The following is a 21,246-nucleotide window of genomic DNA, read 5'->3' on the forward strand; positions in this document are numbered from 1 at the left end:
AAAAAATAATAATCATAATAATAATGAAAGGAAAAGGATAGGCAAGTTGGGCAAAAAGTGGGTGAAAAAATGGCAGGTAGTGAGGTGCTGCATCCTTAGTATGTTTGGGGTGAGGGAGGGAGAATGCTGAATACTTCTTCATCTTAACACTGCTACAGTACAGTGTTTATAGTGATTGTTCTGAACTGCTTTCTGTGAGAGAGTTGGAGACCAACTGGTGGGAGAAAGACAGGAAAAAAGCTGGGAGGAACTGCAGGGGTTATTTTGTGAGATTAGATTAAAGGAGTAATGAATATGTATAAGCTTGGCAGGGAATACACAGGATAGAACTACAGGAATGATCTCTGACACAAATTAGAAAACAAGTCATTAGAAGAAACAATAAGGTAGTAATTCTTGTATGACTTTTTCCCTTTCTGACAACAGATGATGAGAACTGCCCTCCTGACATATTTGCAGTGGGATTTGAAGAGATGGTTGAATTAAGTGCTGGGAACATTGTCAATGCCAGGTAAGTTGGATTTGTTTTGCTTTGTTTTAAAACCCAGTATTCCCCCCAAAAGCCAGTCAAACAAAATCCTCCAGAGTTGTGCCTCATGTCAGGTATGAAGAATACTTCCTTCCAAGTCTGTTGCATGTAATTATAGCTGGAAACATGTTTGCTGTTTACAAACAGCACTGGGGTACTACTGAAAGTGCTCTTTCTTCTTGAGCTTCTGTGCATTAGAGAACACTATGTTTTCTAAGTCTTTGTGTTAGCAGAGAAGGATTCTGATGGATGACATTGTTTTAACACTTGTCCTTAAATCCTTGTATGGTGCCAGAAAAAATTGCTCAGTGACTTTTTATTTTGTCTTTTTTGGGTTACAAGTTACAGCAGTGTTCAGTATGACTGCTAAGCTGATGGTGTACCCACACGATTCAGTTGACTTTGTAGATAAGGCTAGGTCTGCAAAACTGAAGCTATATACACCCACTCACAAGGCTTCATCTAAGAACAGTCAATAGCTAACTCCTCTGAGGTTGAGCCAGGAGAAGATCTCTTTATTGAGTATAAGAAATCTTATAAGTCAAAGGTTTTTTGGTGATTTTTTTTTTTTTTTTTTTTTTTTTTTGTTATGATTACTACAGCATAGATCATTCTTAGTATTGTTGACAAGATGTACTTCATGTCCTGGAGTGGGATAACTGTATTTCTGCTTGTGTCTTGGCTTGCTGACCCTGCTTGCTCTGTGCTGGCTCACAGTCCCAGCCATGTATCCTGTATTACTTCTAGTATTGGAATCAGCATGTGTAGAGCCTAATTCGTTGTTTATAATCCTAAGGCACAGTTAATCTGCTCATTTTATTGATTGTATGTGGTTTCTTTTGATTCCATTAAATGATTTTGTGTTTGTTCCAGTACAACAAATAGAAAGATGTGGGGAGAACAGCTTCAAAAGGCTATTTCCAGGACTCATCGCTACATCCAGCTGACATCAGCACAACTTGTTGGTGTCTGTCTCTTCATCTTTGTTCGACCCTATCATGTTCCCTTCATCAGGTAAAAATAAAACAAAACCCAAGTCATTATAGTCTACATTTTCAGTGGTGGCTGTGGTTGGAGTTTGGCCAGAGAGAGTGGGAATGATTTTAAATTTGGGTGAAATTGTGCAAACCTGAATTTCTATGTAGGAGAGGTGTGTCTCCAGGTAGCATAAGTTTGGACTCTCTCCCCTGGAGCAGCCCAAGGACCAGCCCAATACATCTTCTTCCAATTCAGCAAGGAATCCAGGCATGTTCTAGTTGTAGAGCCTTGTTTGGGAAATGAATGACCTGACTCAGAATGCCCAAAAGCATTCTGAGCATCAAGTGAAGAAAAGTGCCTGCCTCTGCCTGAAGGACAGGTTTTACTTTCTAGCCCTATCCTTATTAGTTCTGCACAGAACACAGTTCCAGGCTTGAAATGAATTGGAAAAGTTGGAAAGAAGTGTTAGAGGGAGAGAGATAATTTTTCTCATTGATATTTGAGTGCTTGTTAAGTATTTTTTTCTATGAGATGTCACAAAAAAGAGAAGTATGTGCCTAGTTAGGAGAGCCCAGAGCTGTGCGTCCTTGGCTTACTAGCACAGATGTCCTTGGTGCCCAACCAAACTCTTCTTGCCCCTGGAAAATTCTCATTTTTATTAAAAAAAGGGAAGAATATCAAGCTGCAGGGTTTAGTGCATTAAATTGCTTTTGCCCTGGGCAAGAATTGTACAGGCGAAGTGTGAATTGGTAGGAAATGAGTAGTTAGCTGAATCTATCCTTGGGCATCTTCTTGTCCTAAAGTCTAGAGCAACTGTCAGACTGCTTGGAATTGGATATGAGCCTCTGAAACTAGGAGAAAAAGGGAAGGGTTTGATTGTAGTGACTAAGTTCATTATTTAATGCTGATGTATTGCTGCATGGTATATGTGAGTAATCAAATCTAACCTATGAGCTTATGTAGCTTTTCCCACATCCTATAAAAGGAAAACAGAAGTTATTAGAAGTGCAAAAAAGCTTCTGTACTTACAGAGATTGAAGAGATTAAGACAGATTAAGTCAGAGAATGGAGAAATACAATGAGAGAATTGCAGAAGCTTACAGAGTACTTACAGGAATGAAGAAATACAAGCATATACAGTGGGCTATCTCAACATAACCTTTGCCATGAATGGAAGTCAGATAAATATCAGTCAGCAATTGGATAGTCAGGAAGCAGAAAGGAGAAGTACTTACAGAGAAAAAGACTGAATGCCTACTTCTTTCTGAGCACTAGAAATCCAACTTTTCACAGAAAACAGTGATGGTCCTTTTTTTGTCTCCCTGAGGGTGTCTTTTCTGGTGGCTTTCTGCGATTAGGAGAAGAAGCCAACAAAGAAGAAAATAGATGGAGGGCAGAAAAGACGGGAAAGAAACTGAAAAAGATAGATGAAAACAAAGAGAAAAACAGGGAGAACCTGTAATGTCTTTCTTTATTAAGGTTATCAGTGCCTGGCAGGAAGCCACTATTTGGCTTAGTGTTTGACTTAGTATTTTCCCCCTGCCCCATACTTAAAGCCAGTATTATTCTTGTCTAGAGCTACCTGGCTTCTGTCTGGAAATTTTCTCAATGGGAAGGACGTACATGGTGCTGGAGTTGATTACAATGATCTCATCATTTGCTTATCTGATCAGACAGGCATGGTTTATTCTTGGAATAGACTACCAATCTGAGAGGAATTTTCCTGCAGGCAGGTGGTCTGTCTTGCCAAGCAATTCATCTTCTTGTGTGCTAATCACAACATGGAAATATTATGTAATTATACGTGTGGAGGGCCTGAGTTATTTGTCATTAAAACGTAACTTATTTTGAGAGTTTGGTCTACACAGTTGTATCCAATGATTACTGCATCCGATTTAACAGGTTATGGTTTATGGTCTGTTGCTTTTTAATTGACTGAAAAAATGTGTCACCGACTGTGAAGTTGGGTTTTTCAATGCATAGTAACACCACTTGAGTTGTTAGCTGTCTGAAAAAGCAGATACTCACGTGGTCAAAAGTATAAAAGGGGATGTAATGGTAATAATAATTATTATTTTTTTTCATGCAGGGATGTGGCAATAGACACTGTGAAGACAGGAATGGGAGGAAAGACTGGAAATAAAGGGGCAGTGAGCATCCGTTTCCAGTTTTATAGTACCAGTTTCTGCTTTATATGCAGTCACTTAACTGCTGGGCAGACTCAGGTGAAGGAAAGGAATGAAGACTATAAAGAAATCACACAGAAACTCAGCTTCCCCATGGTAAGAATAAGTGTACATGTACTGAAAATGTGGGAGGTAAAGGCTGTGTCTTTACATTGCCTCTCTTTGCGTTCTTTAGCACCCAATATAGCACTTGCTTTACAGAAGTTCTCCACTTTTCAAAAATACAGTGGTTGCAGTGCTCAGAAAGTCCTGGCCTTTGAGCAGTTTTCAAGCTGATCTTTTGGGGCAGTGCGACTTAAATGACAAATCTGATGGGAAACATCCTTGGGGATGATGTCTATGTTGCTGATATAGCGTTCAGAGAGTGTAGCCCTTGCTGGCACTAGCTAGCAGGGATTCCTCAAAGACCATGGCACATCAGTGCCTTATCTGCTTCTGCTTGGTTATGATGTATCAGTTCTTGGTGTCTGTTAACGTACATTCTGTTCCCCTCATTGTGTCCTCTTGAATGCGTCTCTGTTGAGGAACTGCTGGTTTATCTCAGAATGTGGCAAGTAGGCACTATTTATTAGTCCATATGAATAATTTTTCCCCTGAGGGGTGTAAAATCAATCACTGCAGTGTTTTATTTCACACATATCTTCTCAGGCCAACAAGTAACCCATGGGATATAGCAGTAGTGCCTTTTTGCTTCCCTTCCCTTAATGTCGGTTCCTTAAATTTCTGCAGGGTTTCCTCAGGCCACTCGGGAGAGGTCCTAAACCAGAGAGGGAGTGGACCAGTCTATGTATTCTGTTTAGTCAGCAGGCAATAGCATTTTGGTTGCAAGGCATAAAATTTTAACTCCCTGTGGTTTGCAAGGTTTTAGAGGCTTGGCACATACGGCATATTAATTAGCTGTGGTTTATGTATGAAATAATACTGACAGTTCAGAAATCCTGCATAGAGATTCTGTTCTATATGGCCATAAAGTTGCGCTTGTGGTAGTTTTCCTTTGTAATATCTCATTAGCTATTTTATGTCCTTTACACTTGAAGTAACTGACTGTATCTTGTGTGTAAAATACATATAAAGAGTGCCCTCTAGTGCTATGACAGCTATAGCTGTTTTAGAGGCGTTTAGAGGGTTTTTGTGGCTTATAGCCCAACTTAAAAGAAAGTGACTAGATAGAATAATAGGATATTAAACATAGGTCTGGAGTGAATTTCTAGTGATGTTTTATTTCAATACATTTACAAAACTATGGCACTGTGCACATAAGATCAAATTTGGAGCTCATTCTTAAGACCTTTGTTGCTGTGTCTTGGTAGTGCGGTACATCTTGTGCTTTACTTAGAATGAATAGATACACATGTGTGAAATGTGTTAGGAAAACAAACCAATTTTCTTTTATCTTCATACATTCAGCCAAATTGTGAATTTAAAGCTGGAGTTCCAGCTTAGGCATACCTTCCGAAAACAGAGAAAATCTAATGTTCTTGTTTACAGAATTCAGCTCAGTGGGACACAAAAAGGCAGTGCAGGAAGTAGTCCTTTTCAAAATGGATTTCAGTGTGTAGGATATGGAAAGTATGTGATCTGGTATTTAATAATTAAGAGACTCCATTGTGTATTTCAGTGCACTTAAAAGTTCTTTTCCTAAATGTGATTTAATGCTAACTGTATTCTCCAAACTAGGGACGAAATGTATTCTCTCATGACTATGTCTTCTGGTGTGGCGATTTTAACTATCGCATTGATCTAACATACGAAGAAGTCTTTTATTTTCTCAAACGTCAAGATTGGAAAACACTTTTGGAATTTGATCAACTACAACAGCAAAAATCCAGTGGAAAGGTAAGGCAGCGTGTCTTGTTTGTTTATGCTTTAGGGTTGTTTTCTTGAATATTGGCTTGGTCTAATTCTTTGAGAGAGGGAAACATTGCATTCTCAGACATTTATAGTACATGAATCTCTTTAAAAATCAGAATGTTGTTTATTCGTGGAAAAGTTGGTAAGAGCACAATGGCACCTACCTCATATGTAACTGAGTCAAAGAGATGGTATATCTTTCCATAGATTTTTAAAGACTTCCATGAAGGGACTATTAATTTTGGACCAACCTATAAATATGATGTTGGGTCAGAGGCTTACGATACAAGTGACAAGTGCAGAACCCCGGCTTGGACTGACCGAGTTCTTTGGTGGAGAAAGAAACTGCCTTTTGAAAAAACAGGTGTGTAGGCTTTTTTCTCTTTCCTTATTTGAAAATTTCACATTTCATTTTGATCCAGAACCCACATAAGGAAGAGGGAGTTTGTGAATTTCAGGCTGCAGGAGCTGGATGTGCCACTTAGGCATATTCAAATTGCAGTATCTTTGCTAAAGCAGACGTATTTCAGCTTCATTGGAATAACTCACAGAGACAGCCCTTAATTCTTAAGTGGGTGAACAAAGGCTTCATGCTACAGATTGGAAACATGCTGGGAGCTAGCTGAAGAACTGACAGCAACCCACCTGTGATAATCTAGAAGATATTCTCTTGCTTTTCAGCAGAATCATTACTCCACATAAAGTTCCCATGTTGATAAAGAATAGATTCGTTGTTTGTCTTGTCCTCAGTAGCTGTGTAAATACTTTTCTGTATCTACTTATTCCTTAGTAACTCCTAGGAAGGTTTCTACCAGTTTCTTGAGTCTGGGGAGATTTCATTAGTTAGTACTTATGAAATACTCGGAGATCAGGTGTGGCCAGTACAGCAGGTATCCATAGAGAATTTTGATTCGTTTTTCACAGAACACAGTAGCAAAATGAAAAAGTATTTCTTTGTGTTTCCTGTGACAACTTTTATAACTGTCCTCTCAGTCTGCAGGCATATCTGTGTTCAGATGTTTATAAAATCTGCACGACTTCACATTAAAAACATAATCGCTGGACAAATAATTTGGTTTGTGCCTGCAGATGTGATTTTTAACATGCCAGGGAACTTCTGCTTGGAATCCAAGTCATACCATGAGTACTTCCAAGTGTGGAAACTACAAAGCAAATCTACAGTAATCAGAGAATGTGTCAGTGTGATACAGATTTATTCACAATTACTTAGGGAAAGAAAAAGTAAAATGAAGAGCTTAAATCATTGTAATGTAATGATGTAATCTGGGAAAGGAAAACTGTAGGTTAGAACAGTGATCCCTCTTGGGCTGGCTGTTCTTCATTTCATAAGAAAGAAAATCCTTCAGTATTTTCAAAGCGTGTTCTTTATTTTGCTTAGTAAGACTAATGCCTGCAAGGACTTGAGCTGATAGGTCTTATGTTCTATGTGTTACTCCATCTAGCAGGTCTGCGAGAGCCCACGCCATGTAGGAGTCGTTAACAAATACTGTATCTTTCCATGCTCAGAAGGGCTGCAGGGAGGAAAATACTAATATGACCCTTGATCAACACAGATTGTGCAGGCGATTGATTGAGTGACATTCAGGTTGTCATTTTGCTGGTAACCACATAACACATCTCACTGCTAGGGTCTGTGAATTACATCCTAATAAACTGTCTCTTCACTATTAGTAAAAATAGCTGTAAGTGAGTTTCAAATGATGTTTTGTGCTGCACAGCTGGAGAGATTAATCTTCTAGACAGTGATCTGAATGCAGAAACTAAAGTCAGACACACCTGGACCCCTGGAGCCTTGATGTACTATGGGAGAGCTGAGCTACAAGCATCTGACCACAGGTAAAATCTTAAGCAAATAATCAGAAGTTCTACTAGGCTAGAATGTGTGGTTTGTTGTATTTATTTTCTTTACACCTTGGAAGTGCCCTTGTACTCATAATATCTTTGTCATACCCATTTACACCCTCAGGAAGAAATACAATATTGCTCCTCACTGCAGTGCTCAGTGATCCACAGCAGCTATCTCTGTACTTCTCATGGTGCTCTCACATGTGAGGATTGTTTTGTATCCCTCTAGCAATGAGAGAACATACTTCAAGCAATCAACTTCTCCGTGTCAGGTCTCTGACATTGCTGTGTTCCACAAAGCAGTGGAACTGCTGCACTCATTTTACAGGACCCTGAGGATGCAATCTGTGAAACATGGCTCTTGTACATTGGTTTTCTATTTCAGTGGACTCAACTGTAAAAAAAAATTACAGTCAGCAGCTTTGCTTTCCCAATGTTTGTGCTAGAAAAAAGGCTTGGCCGTATCATTGTGACATATGGTAATGCATAACGATTCACAGTGCTAATAGAAATAGCTAACAGTTCCTCTGCATTTTTTTTCCTCCCTTTTTCCTTTTTAGGATTTCTGGTAATGCATATTCTCTTGCAAGTAGGAAATAGTAATTCTGAAACAGTTAGAAACAGCTTTTCCATATACACACTACTCTGTGTGTATATGCAGGTGAGAATGTTGATGGCATCCTTGGAGATGAGACGAGCTTTACTCTTTCAGATATCTTTCCCAGTTGTGTTTAGATCTAATGTGCAGAGAGGTAATATGCAAGAAACTGCTGAAGAAGCAAGTTTGTAGTGTTGACTAATTGTATTGCTATGTAGCAAACATGTGTCAATATGTCAGAATGCAAAGGATATCAAGGCCCTTGTAAGCACCCAAAGAAGGGCAACTAGGTCCTTAATTTTTTGACAGACAGGTATCTTCATGTGGCCATGCCTAGCAGGATAGATCGCCTTCCTGTTCTGCAGGGGCTCTGGGAGACAGACAGTTAAAAAGGAGCAAAGTATCCTGGTAATCTTGGGCTAGAGGTTTGCAAGAACTGCTGCCCGCAGTTGTTATTTGAGTTTGTCTGTGGTGTGTCCTCACTGTTACACTCAGTTAATGAAGAACTGGTGAATACAATTGACAGTGTTCAAGGCATGATTTTCCACTATGGGAGAAATGAAGCAATCCAGCAGACTCCAAATTTCCAGCACCACAGTGTTTTCTTACAGGGAGACCTTAAGTAATTTGTTCTTCTTCTCTTTCTGTGTACAGCATATATAAGAAGCCTGTTTACCTAAGAAGGAAGTGAATAACTAAAGATTTGTAATGAACTTTGACACTGTGGACTTAAAAATGGCCATAGATGTATAGAAACGTTTCTCATTTTATATGTTTCCTATTGGGTAGCATTGATTTTAATTTTAAATAGGCATTTCTCCTTTATTTCTTGTAGGCCTGTGTTAGCTATTGTAGAAGTGGAAGTCCAGGAAGTCAATGAAGGTGCTCGTGAGAATGTTTTTCGGGAAGTGTCATCTTTCCAGGGACCACTGGATGCCACAGTGGTGGTAAATCTGCTATCACCAGCACCAGAAGAGAAAAATGATTTTCCTGAGGACCTGCGTACAGAGCTTATGCAGATGTTTGAGGATTATGGCACTGTTGTTCTGGTCAGGTAAATTTGGGATCTCAAGTGGTGTATCATCTGTTAAAAAACACAGGTTAGCAATTCCCTTTATATCCAGACAGAATTTGTTTTGTATTAGAAAGCAGTACATGGAATTCCACTATGTTTAATTCTTTATTAGAAATGAAATATATATATATTTTGGATATCTTTTCCTTCTTGTCAGCCTGCTAAAGAAGTAATCTAGGCTTCATTTAGGTGTACTGTTTCTTCTGGCTGTTCCTCTGGACACGCTTCACTTCCTCTGAGGCAATATACTCTCTTCCAGCACTCTTTCACACTCACTAGACAGCTTGATGATGTATGAATCTCTGGGACATCATATGTCCTCTGAGGTTAAGGAGGAATATGCCAAGGAAAGCAGTAAGGGTGTGTAGTTATTGGACTGGATATCCTGCCAACAGCTGCCAAGATGTTTATACTGCTTCTTCAGGGATGAGCCAGTAACAGGCATGTCACTGGGGTCACACAGAGGATGGGAGGGGAAGGGAAGGGGAGGAGCTCAGCTTCTCCCCAGAATGTAGTTGTGAGTAAAATAAAGCTGAGACCAAATAAATGGCATTACAGAATGACCTTGGTTGCATTTAAGGCTTTTTGCTCACTGGTGAAGTGAAGTGCACTATTTTTTCTCCTCTATCTTTTTTCAATAGGATCAGTGGAGGCCAAATGCTGGTAACATTTGCAGACAGCAAGTCAGCACTTCGTGTTATGGATATAGATGGTATCAAAGTAAGACCATCTCATACTTACTATAATAATCTCATACCAGATTTCTCAAAAGTGGTTGCTTAGAATGAGATACTTAATTTAGTTAGAAATTTAACTAATCCTATTTAAAGACGCTTCATGCTCACTAAGGCCTTGGCTTTTGCAGCTGCTGAACTTTTTAATGTTAGTGCAGTATTTCAGTTTCAGGAGGGCAACTTTTCTTGGAGTTCCTGAGCAGTGCTTTGAGATACCACTGCAGGCTATGTGGACTTGGCCATTGCTTTGGCACTTGAAGCTCTAGAGGCTGTGTATTTATACTGTTGCCAAAGCGTGCTCAAGATTGTTGTTTAGAGATTTTTGTTTCCTTTAACTGTACCCTCTAAACACCTCCTAGATCAACATGATCCATTGCCCTCCATGGCAAGTGCAGCATTAGCTGTAAGTAGTTTATATTCTAGTCCCTTGTTCTTCCTTCCCACACATATACACTACAATTTATCAACCCCGTCATTTATGCCTACTGTGTGGGGCTGCAGTGTAAACTCAACACTGAAGTAGCGGATTTAACTGTTGTTGTTCTTTCATATTTGGAGTTTTATCTTTTAATTTGGTTTGCTTCATTGATCTAATCTATAGCACAGAATTGAATGCTGTTATATGTGCACAGCATGTGAAGGAGCTAGGAACCAGAGTCAGGAAGTTTTCAAGCTAACAGTTTCCAAGCCAAAGCCACTATTTTGGATACCTGTTGAAGTGTCATGGAGTAACACATACAATCAGCTGCTGTCTTAATCTTTCTATCAAATATTAATCAGTCAGTGCATCAACTCTCAAATCTGGGATTTTCTGAGCAGAGCCTCCTTACAGATGGCAGCAGGTAACAAGGTTCTGTGTGTTTTAAAGCTGCTGACTAAAAAAAGGAATCCTCCCACTCCATTATGAATATCACAGTATCATTTTGATGATAGCTGATATTTCGCAACTTTCTCAAGTAACCCCCAAAAGCAGCAGCACCTCCTAATGAGCTTTGAGGCTTATTTTCTTTCAAGAATATCATTACAGTCTGAAAAGTTGTTATGAGGGTATGAAGTGCGCTTCCTTCTCATTTATCTTCTAAGATGTTGTTATATAACTTAAAAGCAAGCAGTAACACCTTGCTTAGGCATTTTTGTTTTGTGCCTCTGCTTGGCAAAGGGGTAATAATTTTCTGTATTAGGTCAGAGGTAGAACAGTGAAGATCCGTCCCAAAACGAAGGACTGGCTGAAGGGACTTCAGGAGGAAATCACTCGGAAACGGGACAGCATTGTCCCCATGTCCCCCACTGCAAATTCCTGTCTTTTGGAAGAAAATTTTGACTTTTCAAGTTCAGACTATGACTCAGAAGGTGAGTAGCAGGTTTCTAAGCTAAGCTGCGAGAAGTTGTTTCACTGGCTTCAGTTGCACAGAGCATGGATTATGAGTGTTGTTGGTATTCTAAATTACAATGAAGCCACACCGCTTAAAAAGAGGATTGTAAATAAAACTGTGACCCAGAACTATGCCTGGGCAGAGAACTATTGCTAAGATTAGTCTATCAGTGTAATGGTAACAGCATAGGTTACCAAATCCAATGTGTGGTACTGTTGCCTGGATAGAAACAAACTGCAGTGAACCATGGATTACAAAAGAAGCTTAGCCATTGTGTATGTTCAGTTTATTTACGCACTTTCTCATTGAGTCTGTGTCATTTAATATTTTAATTCAGGTGATATAGTGGAGGATGAAGACGAGTATTTAGATGATGCTTTGTGTCAACACCTGGAAGCAGACACAGCAGAATATTTGCCTGATGGTTCTGGACACCTTTCATCCACAGCTCTTTCAACCAAATCTGGACAAAACCCACGGCTCTATAAAGGTAAATTATGTATGTTCCTTAAGTAAGACCTGAACACTTGTTGTTTATTCTCCTTTTGTCTGTATTTCCCTGTTCATTTATATTTTATTGTAGGCCTTTCTAAGGTAATGATTATCTTTTTGATACATGTTCATGTAGTGATTGTAACCAAGGCAACACAGCCATACAGATAATAAAGCTTAGATCTTACTTCGTTCCAGCCCAGGGCAAGGTAGTAGTGCTGAGAAATGCCAGTTTCCTTTTAGAGTCATAAATAATAAATTATTTCTTTTTATTCATTTGATATTGTACGGCACCAGGGCATAAAATACTAAATCATCCATACTTTATTTCCTTGTTAGTAAGGGCCAGGGCAACGTCAAATGCAAGGATTGCTGTTGGTTTGGTGATGAGCTCTGTACTGCGATCAGGACAGACCACAGTGGCCAAGATGAGACAGGCTGGGTCTCATTTTAAACACTTCATTGCCATCAGCAGGTGATTCAGAATCTCTTTCTGCACTCCCACAGAACAAAAATATCTTCTGACATAAAAGTGAAAACTCTAATGCCTTTAGAGGCTGAGTCAGAAGCAGGTTTCATAAAGATTAAATGAAATTCTTAAGTTTACACAGGTAGACATTCCAAACAATAGCAGTGATATTCAGCTTTCTGACCCACCTTAATCTGTGTGCAGTGTGTAGACAGACCCAGAAACTTAGCTCTGAGCCAACAAGTAATCTGTCATTATTAAATACAGTGAAAACTAGCACTTTGTACTATGAGATGGCTTGCCCTCCAAACACCTCTGGCCTACTGTGTGATGATTCATTACACTCCAGAGAATTGCAGGCATTCTTTTCACCCGCACTAGCTCTTCTCTGCACACAAAAATATATATCAAAAAGTATGCAAGAGGCTACAGATTATAGTCTGAAGGAGTCTGAGGTGCTGTTATGATCTTGGAAAGTCAAAATATGGTGCATTCAGTCCATCTTGAAAGTCTCTGTGATTCCAGATGCCTCCCCAAACTTACAGTTCTGCCTGAGTGCCTCCTATCAAAGGTATGGTGACTGTAGAGTTGGTGCTGGATGCAGACAGAAGCACATTAGTGTGCATGAGTGTTTCAGAGGTCAGATATTCCTGAGAGCCACTGCCAAAAAACAGCAGTCTTTTAAGCAGGAGGGATAGAGTGGTAGTGGCTGATTTTTGTCTTGTGCTCAGAATTACTGCCGGAATATTCAGCTGTGGTATCTGCATGGCACCTTGGGTCATAATGATGAGACCATATCTGTTGCTTAGAGAAAATGCAGAAGGAAGTGGGGCAGATCACAGGCTGTGTCTCTGCAGCTGCCATCTGGTGCTGAGTGGGAGCAGGAAAGTGTGAGGCAGCTCAGCATTCCCCAGAGAGTACAACTCTCTGAAGAACAGGAACTCATCTAAGAATTCCTAAAGAAGGAGAGACTACTGCTTGTTACTTCCTGCCCCCTCCTCTCCAAACCACAGGGACAAAATTAAACCCAGTGGCTTCTGGAGCCCTAGAGGCCATTGCTGCAAGCCTGGGTAGGGGAAGGAGGTGAGAGAACTGAGGTGAAGGCCCCCAGTGCAGCCGGCTAGGAGCTGGAAACCATCTCTACTCCTCTCCAGCAGTCAGAGAGGCTAAGATGTAGTCAAAATGCAATAGCACAATCATTGCAGGTGCATCCAAGGGCTATCACATTGAAGCAGGTGTACCTGTAATGAAACATTGCTGGAAAGCAGAGATGTGATGAGGGAGTGATTCAGATAGCACTTTCTCTGACACAAAAACAGTTCTGAGCAAGAAAGGTTGCTTAATCTTCAGAGGGAATTGCAGCCTTTGGGAGGGAAGAGTTAGGAACTGATCGTGACTCACTTTCCCATGGCTGCTGTGCCTCAGTTTGAATGATACCAGGTCACTGAATTCTGCCTGTGAAAGGCCTTCAGTGTAACGAGGTGAGTGGTAACCCAGAAATCAGATGCAGGCGGACTGTGTGTCAGCAGGAACAGTTAACAAATGCTGGAGAGAGAAGGAGAGAGGGAAGTATTTGACAAAAGGGTGGGAAGGTGTTTCTCAGTTGGGAGCAGGGAGCTATTCCAGGGGAGCAAACAGGATGAAAGAAGCCATGTGCTGTTGCTGAGATACCTGGCTTGGGATTGCCATTTGTCGCTGCCTCTGTACAGATGGCCCAGATTTGGTGCATGCTCTCCAGCAATTGTCTGATATGAATCCTTTCTAAAAATCCTTTCTAAAATTTCCCTAGATGATGCAGATCTGGTTAATTTGAAGCAGGACCTGGAGGCAGGCAGGGAACATCACCGCCGGTCTCCAAGCCGGTCCCTGTCCGTTCCTAATAGGCCTCGGCCACTCCAGCCCCCCCAGAGGCCTCCTCCTCCTGGTGAGTTTAACTTTCTTTTACATTGTGTTGGCCCCTGCTGAACAGTTTTGCCTGCCATTTCTGGGTGATGAAGAAAGTGACATTGTTTTGAAATGTCAAGCTGCTGCTCTGTTTGCTTCCCAGCCTGCTTTAGTCTGCCTACGGCCACAGATAGCAACGGGGGAAGTCTGTTTTTAGGGTGACAGATATTCCTTAAAGAAAGGCTCTATGCCTTAGTGAGTACAGAATGGCAGTACTAACTCATCACTCATTTCAATGAGTTGACCTGCCACTTTGTCACAATAAACACCATTATTTATGCCTGCTGGCTTAGAAAGTTGCTGGGTGTTTTATTCTAGTCTCCTTGTGTATGACTTAACTGTAATCTTCTTTTTAAAAGCTTTAACAAAATGCTTGTTCTGTATTATTTGTCCTTTTCTACTTTACTTTGCAAGTTCACTTTTGTGTTCAGTGAAGCACAAAGGTGCTGATTACCTGAGCTCTACTCACCCAAGAGGTCATCAGTACTGCATTGCTCATGTTCTTATAGCTGCTTTTGGAAGAATGCTGGTTGCTAAATCCAGATAATCATCCGGGTCTTCTGTGTGACACAAGCTATGCACCATATTGTTTTTTGCAGCCCTCAAATCCTCTCTTTATATATTTTCCAGTCTTAATTCAAAGGTTCTATCAGACTCCTTGCTGGAAGATGAGTTCTTCAGCATTATTCCCATTCATTTGAGTCTGCTGTACAGAAGTGACAATTCTGGCATTAGTACTTGTATGCCTGAAAAGTGTTAATGCTCAGTTAACTAAATTGTTAAATGAAAGCAAGACTAACTAGGAAAATGCTTTCTGAAACAGGTCAAGATTTTGTTTGTGTTTAGGTTTTTCCATCTTAGACTTAAAGCAATAACAACTTCAGCCCGTTTATTCCCCCTACATCAAAGTGTGCTTCTCTTGGCACCCAGGCAGGACTCAAGGTCTCTGATGTCCCTCAGGAAGGTCTTACCTAATGTGCCCATCACTTGGAGGAGCAGGGACAGTGACTGTCTCTTTCATTTTTCACAAACATCTTTCAGTTCCATTCTTTGAAACAATTTCAACTAAATGCAACGAGCCATTTTTATTCCTCTTTCAGCTGGAACATCAGGCAAAAAGTCCTCTTCAGATGGTTCCCTCTCTTCAGGAGGCCACTCCACCTGCTCTATCCTGGCCACGGCAAAGCTGCTACCTGGAGCTCCTCAGCAGCCGGTGAGTCCTGCCTCTCAATGTGGCCATGTGGCATCATCCTCATCTCGCCCATCCATGCAGTCATTGAGCATCAAGTATGTAATGCTCTTGTCATACAAGGAAGGAAGTCCATTGCCTGCCTGAGCTGGAAATGCTAAGATGAGTTTGTGTAATACTAGACCATAGGACCAGCTGGACCCCAGAAAAACAGTATTAAATTGTCAAGAATGAGAGGCCAAAGAGCAAGGAGAGAGAATGGGGCACATCCAGGGTATTGTTAGTTTATTTTCTGTGGTGTTCTTTGACAAATGCAAACTTGAATTTTGAGCACCATGATAACGTGCTTTAATTCTCTTCTTACCTAGTTTTGATGGGATACCCTAGAGCCCAGCATACAGGAAAAGTCTTGGCTGGTGCCAGCAAGCCTGCCTCCCTATCAGAAGGGAAATCAGTACTCCCCACTCCTGTCTTACCAGATGGAAACCATAATGCATTGAACAAGGGACGGCTAAGGGACCAGCTGTAGCAGTTAGCTATCTGCCTGTCTCCTCAGCTGGTAACAAAGGTCCAATGCTTGCCAAAAGACTCCAATATTTCTGTAGAATTTATACATTTCTGAGCAGCCACTGGAAAATCAGAGCTTTACAGGTCTGTGAGCTTAGCCGTAAGATTACAAGAACACAAGTAAAAATGATTCTCTCAGCACTACTTGTTGTATTTTTTTATTGAAGCCTAAAGTTCGGACTGGAATAAGTAAACCTTACAACGTCAAGCAGATCAAAACCACCACTGCTGAGGAAGCAGAAGCAGCTATCAGATGTCTTATGGAAGCTAAAGGAGGTAAGGCCAGCTTTCTAATTCACTTTCCAAAGATCTTTAAATACAGAATTCTGCAGGTGTACTTATCCTTTTTGGTTTTGCTTTTCAGGATTACAGGAAGATGTACTGAAGCCTGCTCCAACTCAAAACCAAACAGTCACCAAACCCAAGCCTGCTCCCAGCATCACAAAGTCCCTGTCCTTTCAGGGCCCGCAGACAGGACCAGCACTTGTGCCCCATCGGCCTCCACCCAAAGTTCCAACTACGAAGAAGCCAGTACACCTGCAAAGGGCCGGAGCCAAGGTGGAAAATGTAAGTTGTATCTTTACATGGTGTGAAGGATGGAAAAGAGGTGTGTGTGTTGGGGGAGTTGTTAAGCAGTTGTTTTGACGCCCTATCATTTAAACAGTGCCTGGCTCTTAGTCAACAGGCACCAAAATGGTACTCTGTGTTGTGGTCATAAAAACGTTTGAGGCAGTCAAGAAAGGAAAGGAACCTGAGGTTTTCACTCAGCTTTTCTCTTTATGAGCCTGTTCTTGTAGATGTAGTTACTCCTGGTTTGTCTGAGCACTGTCAAGGTATGTGGCAGTGGCTGTGAAACTGTCATGGCTCTGCTCATTGCATCAGCTTTGTTTTAAGGAGCAGACCTTGAAAAATTACTATCTGTCTCACATTGAAGCCACCCTCTACTCTGTTTTTTTGCTTCCTGTGTTTTTACTCTGTTGATTATGAAGCATCAGAACCATCTTTACACCACCCATAGCTACATTTCGGCTTGTTTGTTTGTTTTGTTTCTTTGATGTTAGTAAAATCAGGAAGAAAGACTTACAGGTACAGAATTGCACAGAAATTTCTGTATCTATTATATTCTATATTATAATATTATATTATATTCTGTATCAATATCAGTCTTTGGCTGATATTGAAAATATAGTATTAAAGAGCAAAGCCCAGCTGCTTTACTATAAGGCAGAGCAGAGGTACGCATCCTCAGGATAAAATTCTGCTTTGAATCCCAAACAGCGAAAGGCAGAGACCCATCTCTTCCTTATCACAGTGCTTCTTTTTAACCACAGCTGGGGTGTACTGCTCCATACTATGTCAGCTTCTTGCTCTGTATGCTGTTCTGTTTCCTGTTCATCCAACTTTTCTCACATTCCTGATAATGGGATTCAGTGTTTCACTTTGGATTCTGGATTCTGCTCAACAGATTAGGGTCTTAAAGATACAAACCTGTAGGTGTGAGTTCTTTGTCTGTCTGTCTGTCAGGTCTCTACAATGACACTGTCTCTACAATTTTTTTTTTTTTACCTTAAACAGTTGAAATGCAACAATTGAAGCTTAAGACAAAAATACGTAACCTTTTAGATTTTTAACAGCAAGCTCTGTGCTGTTAGAACTCTTGCAAAGGCATTCACTCCTGTCTAATGGAGTTTGAGCCATCTTCACTTATCAGAGGCACATAAGAATTAAAAACAGGCAGCATCCTGTGCACCCTTTCCTTCATCACTCAATAACCAAGGCTACTCATTTTATGTTTATCCTTCCCCCCATGCACAGGGCATTCCTACAAAGTGCTGAAAGGTGCTGCTACCTTGGCATTAATTGCATGAAAGCTCTTGGAGGAATTCCTCTATTTCAGTTTGACTCTCATGTTAGACTTCCACCTATGCATTTTGCTTAAATAATGCTAGGCAGTAAGGAGATGCAACAAATAAATAACTCTTCAGAACTGTGTTAACTGGAGCTAAATGTTAACTAGAGAAAGAGGTGCTCAGAAAGAGAAGTATTTTTCATGCAGGGAGGAGTCAACAGGGCTGGAGGATCCTTGTCCTCAGATGGCCTGGTCCTAGTAGTTGGTGGCCCTGCATATGGTGGGGTGGTTGAAACTAGATGATCATTATGGACCTTTTCAACCCAGGCCATTCTATGATAGCAAGCTTAGACACTGATCCAAGGCACAATGCTTGAGGAAGAAACAAATAGGCATAGTTTCAAATGGTGCTGTCAAGCCTTCTCTCTGTACCACTTGTTTTCTTTGGTACTGTCAGCTTTTCTCAGCAATGCCATCAGTAAAACTTGCACTAGAAGGTGACTCAGAGTTTAAAGTACCATGTTTGTTCTCAGATTTATTGTTCCTTCTTACCCCCTCAGGCCACATCTAGAGAAGAGCGATTTGACCAAGAGGCAATGCAGGACCCCTTTGGCTTGCCAGAGCCCTGTCTAGAAGATGCAGCTATTCTCAGTCCAACCAAGATTATTCCAGTCCCTAAGCCCAGAACATCGCAACCTGGGAAGCCTCAGGAGAGCAGGGGGAGCAGTGATAGGCAGCCCCCCTCCCCAAGCACAGACGAGGCCAATCCCCGGAATGCTTCTTTCATCCCAAAGGTGCCACCACGAAGAAAAAAGTCAGCTCCTGCAGCTCTGCATCTGCAAGTTCTCCAGAGCAGCGACAACCCACTTCTTAGAGAGTTAATGTTCAACTCCAACAACAACAATCCTGGCTGCCCCCAGTCTCAGGACTCTGATGTCCTTCACGTTGCCTCGACGCGCTCTGCACTCTCAGTTTCTACACTCTCTGCCAGCCAAGAAAATAACACAGTCACACAGCTGGCACCCAATACAGAATTAATTACTGTAGCAGAGGGCCAGCCTTCGCTGCTCTCGGATAGCAGCTCCCTTGCAAAGAACACTGATCTCTTGGACCTCTACACAGATTCTTCCTGCCATCTTTCCAGCCAGGCACCATCAGCAGTTTCTGCAGCACACAGTCTAGAAAACTTGAAACTCCCCAGTCACTGGGTGACATTCAGTGATGATGAAGACAATGGTGCGCTGTCAGAAGGGTTCAACAAACTGCTTGTCCTGGAACAAAACAAAAACAGCTTGGAGAATACAAATAATAATTTAGAATTGTAAAACTCATCCCCTTGATGTTCCTGTAGAAATAATAATAACGATGCAAAATGTTGCATGAAGGTTTTTATTTAAGGAAATACATCATCTGTCCATGCTACATTTCATTTTCATTTTGGTTCAAGACAAAGAAACTGCCCCTGGAGGGAAGTGTACAGAGTATATACAGCCTAATGTTATCCAGTTCGTTTGAGAAGTTCTTTATTCTAAGTTATTTCTTTTTCTTAATCCACCTGAAGATATTTTATTCAGTTAGAAATCATATGCAAGAACATGTATGGAAAAAAAAAAGTCATTAAAAAACATTTTCATGTGAAATGTATATATTAACCCATTTCTGTCACCTAAAATAAAGTACCCTTACCTTGAATAGACTGCTATACTTACTCTGGAACAAATATCTGCAGGAGGAACATGTATCAGTGTAACTACAGCAGTAATGCTGGTATTATTCTGCCAGTAAGTTTCCACAGTGGAAACAAGGCTTTGGCATTATCTGCACGGAGATAGCTGCAGTCCTGGCAGACCATAGCGCTTTCCTTGTTAAACTCATTCCTGCATAGAAAGTAAAATACAAGGTGTGGTCTCTGAGGCTGGGAAGCAGAACACAGTAATCTGTTCAGTGTAGGTTCTTGCAAGCAAAAGGCTTTAAAAGAAGGTCAAGTTCTGCGGTTCAAAATATGATAACCTAGCAGGGAAAGCATCACCCCAGTTACAAATGCTGAAACTCCAGGCAAGCTCTCCTGTGTGTCTGCCCTGTTTCTCCCTGACATTTTCCACCAGTCTGCCAGGCTGGTGTTGCAGGTGAGTCTATATGTCACTTACCCTGGTGAGCTCATGAAGCAGTGCTCCTCACCTCAGAGCAGGCATGATCTTCTTCATGGAGCCATTGCTCATTTATCAGCAAACCAGCAGCAGTCACACTTCTCAGAAGGCCATGATTTCAGGGAGGATATCCGTGGTGCCTGTTTGCAATTGTACAGGCTCTCAACTGGCCTGCATAGTACTGCTGTGCAGCAGCACAGATACCATTTGTTTGCAGTCGTCACACTAACTTGTTGATTTAATAACAAAAGAAATTGATTTTTTTCTCTCCTTCTTCCTACAGGAAGATTTTCTGACTGACTTGTTCTCAGCTGCTTGGAAACCACAATTCAGCTGCCTTCCGACTTCACTAGCCTGCTGCCACGAGCACAAGACTGAACAAAAGGCATCTGCTAAGAGGCTCCTGCCTCTCTCTGTGCACTCTCCTCCTCTGCTCCCTCATTTGCTGGATACTTCAAAACAAAACGCCCCAAAAAACTCAGAAGACAAATGCATGAAATCTTGAGTTGAGCTTCTTGTAGAAGCATAAGTTTACCTTGGGAGCAGGTTGGTGAAGCAGGAAGAGGCAGCTGGTCAGTTCCTCACATAGAGTCTTGGACTCTTCACAAATAATGATTATTTATGGACACGTGTCAGTATAAACATCAAGAGAGGTAAAAAAGAAAGTTACATGATCATTTCCACATGCAAAGATATTGAACAGCTCTAGGACAGCTAATCTAAATGGGAATGAAAGTAAGTTGTAGCAAGAAGGCCAACTAAAGTAGATTTATACAAGTCAAATAAAACCTACTTTATTACTCTCCCTGAACACAAGTATGTGGCCTCTAGCATTCTAAGTGATGGCTGCATCTGTGGCAAGCTGCCCATTAAAGAAGAGTCCCTGCAGCTCACTGGTCAGTGCCGTCAGCAACAGCACGTCCCTGTCAGTCACTGCATCTCAGGAGAAAGAAACAGCCCAACTGAAACAGCAGCAGCACAGCGGGAGCAATGTGCTGCCCTGACGTATTATCCTTCCCGCTTCTGCCCAATGCCAAGTGCTTTTCAGAGGCAGGTGTTCATCACTACTGGAGTGCTGGACAATCCCAAGAGCAAAGACTGATGTCCTTGTGACGTCCTTCCCATCTTACCTCTTGTGTCCCACTGTACAGATGAACTACCACCATTCACACCCCTGGCCACAGGGCACAGTTTTAATCCTCTGAATTTATACAAAAACAATCTTTGGAATTAATGTGACACTAGGGAAGCATAAGAACTTAAGTTTCTAATAGGAAGCAGACAAGAATGCCTTCAGGTTCTAGAACCAATGTCTGTATATGGCTCAACAGGCCCTTTTGCAAAACCTAGAAGCACAACAGCAAAAACTCTTTGGTCTGGCTAAACCACAATGACCAGC

The 21,246-nt window shown here is 41.2% G+C and overlaps 1 protein-coding gene across 7 annotated transcripts in view; it reads left to right on the plus strand.

The window, feature by feature from the left end:
- Positions 1-19,392, plus strand: part of SYNJ2 (synaptojanin 2) — a 57,758-nt gene extending 38,366 nt beyond the window's left edge. For all 7 annotated transcript variants that reach the window (XM_015858301.3, XM_015858304.2, XM_085543481.1 and 4 more), the window contains 15 exons: positions 427-511; positions 1,403-1,543; positions 3,597-3,789; positions 5,371-5,529; positions 5,752-5,908; positions 7,284-7,401; positions 8,844-9,062; positions 9,725-9,803; positions 10,999-11,167; positions 11,528-11,680; positions 13,941-14,075; positions 15,196-15,308; positions 16,019-16,127; positions 16,216-16,418; positions 18,261-19,392. In XM_015858301.3, coding sequence (XP_015713787.2) covers positions 427-511; positions 1,403-1,543; positions 3,597-3,789; positions 5,371-5,529; positions 5,752-5,908; positions 7,284-7,401; positions 8,844-9,062; positions 9,725-9,803; positions 10,999-11,167; positions 11,528-11,680; positions 13,941-14,075; positions 15,196-15,308; positions 16,019-16,127; positions 16,216-16,418; positions 18,261-19,025 — 2,798 coding nt within the window. In that variant the 3' untranslated portion in view covers positions 19,026-19,392. The remainder of the gene's footprint in view (positions 1-426; positions 512-1,402; positions 1,544-3,596; positions 3,790-5,370; positions 5,530-5,751; positions 5,909-7,283; positions 7,402-8,843; positions 9,063-9,724; positions 9,804-10,998; positions 11,168-11,527; positions 11,681-13,940; positions 14,076-15,195; positions 15,309-16,018; positions 16,128-16,215; positions 16,419-18,260) is intronic.
- Positions 19,393-21,246: the final 1,854 nt, after the last annotated feature.

The sequence above is a fragment of the Coturnix japonica genome, chromosome 3 (genome assembly GCF_054131305.1).
Source record: "Coturnix japonica strain WE chromosome 3, WE-NBRP24, whole genome shotgun sequence".
In the NCBI taxonomy this organism is placed as follows: domain Eukaryota; kingdom Metazoa; phylum Chordata; class Aves; order Galliformes; family Phasianidae; genus Coturnix; species Coturnix japonica.